General features: G+C 31.0%; 1 protein-coding gene across 3 annotated transcripts; it reads left to right on the top strand.

The window, feature by feature from the left end:
• Positions 1-3,246: 3,246 nt before the first annotated feature.
• On the top strand, positions 3,247-4,380 carry LOC110036056 (psbP domain-containing protein 3, chloroplastic; the record flags this gene model as incomplete). Of its 3 annotated transcripts, XM_020740404.1 has the most annotated exon segments (6): positions 3,247-3,327; positions 3,409-3,491; positions 3,582-3,657; positions 3,727-3,845; positions 3,989-4,033; positions 4,107-4,380. In XM_020740404.1, coding segments are annotated over 6 exon segments (431 nt in total), but the record flags the coding sequence as incomplete, so codon positions are not given.
• Between the last annotated feature and the right edge of the window lie 2,866 nt (positions 4,381-7,246).

Genomic DNA, 7,246 nt, shown 5'->3' on the forward strand with positions numbered 1-7,246 from the left:
ATATAAAAGATTATCATGCGTGGTTGTTCTGTTTACCTTTTCAGATTTTTTTTCAGCAATATCAATTTAATTCTACAGACTAGAATACTTGAAGATTCTTGAAGTGAAGAAGAGTTGATGTGAAACAATGTTTGCATTTCCTATGTTTTTGAATTATGTTTTTAAATCTTATAGATTGTTACAATATATCATGTATAAAAGGAGAATTATTATTATTGAGAGGAATTTATGTATTAATGTAATGAAGGAATGTCAAACTATTAAATGTCAGGTGAGTTGAACTTTAGTACAAGATAATGTATTACCAACTCATCTTGCCACATCATCGTGTGACAATTCATACTTATATGGATGGCCATTCAAATGTTTTGATGTTAGCACTAAAATTAAGAAGTCAGTAGCTGACATAATTTCAAGGAGTTATTATGCCTTCAAAAAAGTTTTCAAATATGCATTTATGCGGTCTTTTTTATCCTATTTTATTCTCCATTATGTATTCTCTTAATATATTTCCGTAATGACAAAATTTGTGTTCTTGATATTATAATAATATTGAGAGAATTTTTTCTCTTTGTTGGAGCTTTGAGTCTGACTTTGGTTCTCCTTAGTGTGAGAGTTAGTTACTCTTGTTTATTATAGTTCTCACTTCATCTCATTTCTTCCAAACCTCTTCTACACCTATTACGCCCTAACATCATCCTATCTCCCTTGCCTATCATCCATAGTCTTTACAGAAATTTTAGAAACACAAATCCTGCTTTTGGTTAAGACCAAACTTCCTTCATCTTCATTCTCTTGCAAGATTTTAAACAATTTGAAACTCCACCAACAACATCAGATATCATAAGAAATTCTCTCACAATCATTTGCCACCATTTAACCAGTCTTAAACTATTTTCTTAAAAGTGTTAGATCCAATTAGTTCAAACTAAGTTTATTTGAGCCAGTCTTATTTTTCCCATCTTCATACGACTCTAGGGATGTCCACTTTTCGTCATTAATTTTAGACCTTACCTCCGCATCATAAGCCAATAATCCATATCAATCTCTACCCATTACTCTATTTATAAATCCTCCCACCACATCAATTTTCATGGAGCAAAGTGTGATGTGGAGTTTATTTATTTATTTCTTAGATTTATGTTTACAATCAAAGCCTTTAAAAAGGGAAGTTTTTCATTTAAATAAATAAAGATTAAGGGTCAGAAAATTTAATTAAGGATAAATAAAATAAATATAGAAGTTATAAGATTACAAATTTATTTAGAATAATGTGTTGAAATTAATTTAAAATTTATTCTAATTCTTAATTAAATATAGTGGTTTAAGTAAGTAATTACATATATAAATATTATTCAATCATTACTAGTAATATAATTACTATTTTGTGTATCTATGTCAGACATAAAAAAAAGTACAATCTAAAAATTAAAAGCATAAAGAGGCAAAAATAAATTAATTGGCATTGAGGTGAGGTCTGTTTTTTTTAATCTAGGGTACTATATTATTTATTTAAATAAGTTGCATTGGTAGTTATTGATCCTTGTTAAATCTAATTATATAATTTTATTTTGATTTATATAATTATTTATTTATTGGTCATATCGTGATAAATGTTATATGATTTTAGCAGTATTTATTATTACAAATTATTTAAAAATATATAGATATTATTAAAATGAATAATATGATTTTATAAATGATATGAGTTATATAGATTTATTTGCATGTGAATATGATGAAATTTAGTTCTATATGGTACGAGCTGGAGACGCTAAACTATCCATCAACGTATATTAAAAATGATGATTGATATTGATGTACCTTTATTTAAAAAAAATTAAATGGTACTTTTGTGACAGTTGTAAATGATAAGATAAAGTTAAGAAAAAATTAAATATACTTTACAATAAAATGACAAACTTTCTTGAATGCGCTGAATTTATTAGTAAATTGTCTTTAATTTTGCACTGATTTTTTTTGTGACTAACATTCATATTTTTTTCTTATTTATTATGTTATGGTAGTTTAGAAGTAGGAGTATTTTCTGGCATAGGTCACTATACTTTAAATTAATATTTTTAGGTCTAGGCTTTTGATTAGAAGATGAGTAATAGAGAAATCAATGTGTCTAAAAGACGAGGTCAACAAACATGAAGGTAAATTGATAACAATATTAAGTCAATTTCTTTTCTTTAGTGACTTTTTTCTTACTCTTATATTTAGACATGATAGTTAAATTTCATTTTTACTGTGGTACCTTCTATTCCCGTCTTAAAAATTTTAAACCTCTAGGCCGGATAATGAGATAAATAAACATTGATGATGTATCTTCATTATAAAATGGAGAGTGTTGGATGGCACAAGCATCAAGTAGAATGAGTTGATATTGAAGAATTTGGGAGGGATAATTTGCTGATAAAGGATTGATGGTAAGATGTTGTGAGAAACTGAATTAGGAAAAAAATCGTCATACCTAATGTAATTTATGTCTTCAGAAAGAATGACGGAGAATTCACACTTGAAGATGACAACGACGGAACTTTTCTTTGAAGGCTGCATAACACTATAATTTAACATCATTTTGCCGGTATATAGTTTGAGATAAATAAAAATGAGGACTAGAGATTTAGTAAAAGAGAGCATAAATATGCCTATTATGGAAGTGATAATAGTAAATATTAGATGCTATATACTTTAAGTAGTGTAGCTGATTTTCTTATTTAAGAAATTATTTTGCTAGATTTTTAATTTGAAATATAGTTGAACCTGGAAGATTTATTATTTCGTCCAACATATTCTTATGTGATGCTTTAGGTGAAACTAGGCTGTAGAGTTCCAATTTAAATGCAATAGAGGATTCCAAATAACTGGCATTTGCTATCCTACCAACCCTAACTACAGTAGGAAATAAGCGATTCCATAAGCAAAAGAAAAACAAATGAACCGAGAGTCTAGAGAACTACAAGCTAATTCACAATAGTGAAGCAACAAATCAATCACATAATGAAAGCCAACATGTTATTTCAAGTAAATCTGCAATTTAAGTGAAATCTTGCTTAAATTCTTTCCTAAAGCTGACACCCAACAGCCCGTAAGTGAGTTCCAATCACTGCATAGTTCCTGTAACTTACCTCAAAAACAAAATCATCCATTATTATACTTTCTTGTGGCTATATAAACAATTCATGCAGTGCAAAATTACAGCTGCTTTTCTGAGGTGTTGGAAATATTCTTTAACTACAGGCTGGTCAGTTGGTACCGGAGAAACTAGCAGCATCAAATCTGTCACTGCATTTTACCCCATGCAAGCATCTAATTCCAACGGTACTTGCACCCAAACGAATCCATCCTTTGATTCCATCTGATTGGTTATTCTACCTAACGATGCTGAGGGGGTCTCTACAGTCACTATTGTTATTGTTGGTGTCGGTCCTGATTTTACTACCCTAGGATCTTTTGGTAAAGTGGATGCTTTCGCAGAAACTCTTGTATGTAAAACTATTAATTCCAGTGTCGAAGCCTTTCATCTTTCTATAGATATACTTGTTCTCCGCTTTGATTTGTGAGTGCTTGAAAAGGTTAATGGCTTGGACAGAAGTTGGCAGAGGCCTCCAGGCATTGCAGCAAAGCTCATCAATTCTTCAGCTGCAAATGGTATTTTCATATTCTTATATACACAAATGCGAATTTTTCTTAGGCTTTGATATCCCCCATTTTTTGTAGGCTTGTACTATATTGAATATACTTTGCAAAATCCTGGTGATAGATGCAGGCATATATTCTCAGCCATTGGCTTAGCATCCAATGGATGGTACAATAGGCTTTACACAGTTACCGGGCAGGTGCAATTGTCCAACAAAATTAGAATACTTTAAAGTTGATCTAATTCGGTTTGTTTACCGTGTAATTATTAATTAGCATTAATGTATCTGGTTCTTTTAATTGCAATATATTTTTTTTTAAAGTTCTCTTGAATTCATTGCAGTTCATGGACGATGAGGAAGACAGCTATAAGTCGGCAGTTGAGAAGGTGAGCTCCGATTTCTTTATATTTGTAAGAGGATAGCTTGAACTGCAAATAATTTTATGCACTTTCTCCGCAGTCCGTTCTGTCGTTTAGGTTAATATAGCCATAAAGGAGATGAGCAACTGGCCGCTGGGCTTGAAGCAAGCCATTATTGTATTGGAAAAACATTTGAGCAAAGCTGCTTCGTTTGCCTAAATCTTTGGCTGATTATGTTAATGCTACTGTTTCACTTGTATTTTTTTTTAATGATTAAGTATTTATTTAAACACTCTAGAGAAATATATTTTTCATACTAAAGTAATAAAATCTATAGAAGTTGTCCAGGTCATTTTTTTTCAAAACTGACCTGCGATACAATAGCTACATTTGAGAATGCGCAATTGGTTTCAATTTTTATTTGTAGCCACTTTCTACAAGAAACGGGAAATGCTGCAGATTGGAATTCAAGTAGTAGCATATGCATAAGCATTCATCTTTCAATGTAATTGTAAGAATGCACATGCTCTAATTGCTCATAGCTTAATAGTCGTGTTTTTTATAAAAAACAATTAAGATTTTAGAGCCATGTAATAATTGCATGCTATGTATTTTGGTGGCTAAATTTATTCATAAAAAATTTAAAGTTCACATTTTCTTAAGTTCTTGTGTTACATTAGGAAAATATTTTAAAATTAAAAATAAATATTTGATGGATTTATAAGCATCTTAATTGTATGCTCAAATATATCAATGGAGGTAAATCTGAGGAGACAGACAAACTCTGTTGGAACTAGAGTAAATGATAGTTATTTGCCTGATTCAAAGGGCTTAAGCCTAGGCGGCACTCACCTAATTTAATTGGTCCAAGCAATGAGAGCACACTTCAAATTATAAAAGTTAAGCTGAGGCACTTTTTCAATTTGGAGAGGTCACTCTGCTCCGAAAGCGATCATTTGGGGCTCATAAGAAACTTGTCTATTTTGAAGAGGAGTCGGCAAAATTTTTGAAGTATTCACCAAAGAGGTAATCCATTTACTTAATGGTATTATGTTTATGATAGACATGTCATGTATTCTTTGTTAAATTAGAATATAATCTCAGCTAATGTGCCAAAAATTTATAGGTTTACTATATTTTTTTCACTTTCGCTTCTACAAGAATATTTGATTCAAATTTAGATTGTTACATTTGAAAGAGAAGATATATTACTCTAAATTTTTTAGCATGAGGAAATAAATCCTGAATGTCTCTTTCAGGTGTGATCAACAAATGTTTTAAAAGAACATAAAAACATCTGAGTAAAAAATAAAATTTCTTTTCAAGCCTTAGCATCTTTCATGACCCTTAAAAAGTTGTAACTTTAGAATATGCACTCTTCTTTGTGGCCAAGATTTACATTGAATGATACATGAATTTATTTTACTCAGTGAGTCTACCTGATTACCCACATCAAGAACTATGTTCTAGCAATAGATAAGGCCTATCTAAGGCAAAATTCATAAAAAATGCACAAGAGATAAAGATCATGTAAGACTTGAGTATTAATCATTTGAGTATTTGAGAACCAAACAACTCAATCTAGCATAAACTTAAATAGGCAAGAGGCACAGAGATGGAATGTTTTTGAATAATCACAAATTTCCACTTAGTTTGATCTCATTTACATCTAATATTCATAGGTGTTATATCAATCATTTTGTACTAACTCAATAGGAAATTATCCTATCTTATTTTATTGTGTAGGTAACACTATTTAATGTATTTTAAACTGGCCCTCACTTAAAAGTTATGAATTTATAATTGCATCTATCTTTTATTGACGTCGGGTATGTAAACTTGGCTCAAAAGCTTGGAATATTATTTGATTCAATAGCTTGAAGAATTAAAAACAAAAACTGGGAAATTATTTGATTCAATAGCTTGAAGAATTACAAAGGACATGTAAGAAAAGAAGACTCAAACGTTGGTAGTAAACTCTTGTATCATTGGTTGGTACAAGTAGGCAATATTTTGACATTTTTTGGATGTTCCTAGCAAGCCACCAACTTTTCATGTTAGTATTTAATGTTATCAGCATACATCTTGGACAATCTCTCTTTTTGCCTTGAGAAATCCATGAAAGTTGTTAATTCACTAGCATTGCTCTTCACTTTATACATTGAGAACCCAAAGAAAGTTGCTAATTTATCAAAGTTTTTCTTTTGCTTGAAAGGTCACATTATATAATCATGGCTCCATTGAATCTACTTGCCTTATATTCTTTGAGTTGCTAGGTGAATTCTTTCTCTTTAGTGAGGCAAACTTACAAGTCCTCAACATGTATTTTGACTGACTCATTTGTTTCTGTAAGAGAGGCCTCCTTTTTAGTTAACTAGAATTTTAACATCCTTGCCATCTTTTTAGCAACTCGATATGTATCTTATTCCTTACAAGTGGGCCTCCTTGTTATCATAATAGCAATTTATAGTTTGGAAGCCATATGATAGAACTTTTTATAATGACTCACCAAAGTGAAGTTAGCTGGTCAACACATCTCATAGAGCATTCAAAAGAGAGAGTATGTGAAGAGCTCATGTTGAGTTCCTCTTGAACAAAAGAGGAATATATGGTGCCATTTAATTTCTTGGCTCCTCGTGATGCTTCATCAATAAATATTAGGATAGCCATAAGCGCCATTGGTGGTTCAACTCACTTCTTTCTGAATTATGGATTTTGAAAGGAGTGGTTATTTGTTATATATTCAAACTTAGGACCAATAACTCACCCATGCATCCTCATCTCTTTTATCGTGACATTCAAAGTTTCTAATGATGTTTGAGTATCTACTATTTGACCCAATGAATTCTCTTCAATCATTGAAATTGGTTGAGAAAAATTCATTTCAAATTGGTCTAACTTCCTTGAAATTGTAGCAAGTTGATTTGCTAATATGCAAAAGCATGTGATTTATGAATATTAACTACTTTCTTGGGATTTACCCTCTCAAAAGGCCATTGCAAAATATTAGTATCTATCCCTTCAAATAAAGCATATGCATCATGAAATGATTTTGACATCAATGAACCACCAGCAACGACATCGACATCGATAATATATCGATAATATATCTAAGAGATCCAACTAATCAATTGTAAAAGGTTTGAATTATTAACCAATCTGCTGCGGCATGGTGTGGGCACTTTCTCAAGGGTTCTTTAAATTGTTCCCACGCTTGATAAATAGATTCCCCTTCAAAAT

The sequence above is a fragment of the Phalaenopsis equestris genome, unplaced genomic scaffold (assembly GCF_001263595.1).
Source record: "Phalaenopsis equestris unplaced genomic scaffold, ASM126359v1 Scaffold000002, whole genome shotgun sequence".
NCBI classification, from domain to species: Eukaryota; Viridiplantae; Streptophyta; class Magnoliopsida; order Asparagales; family Orchidaceae; genus Phalaenopsis; species Phalaenopsis equestris.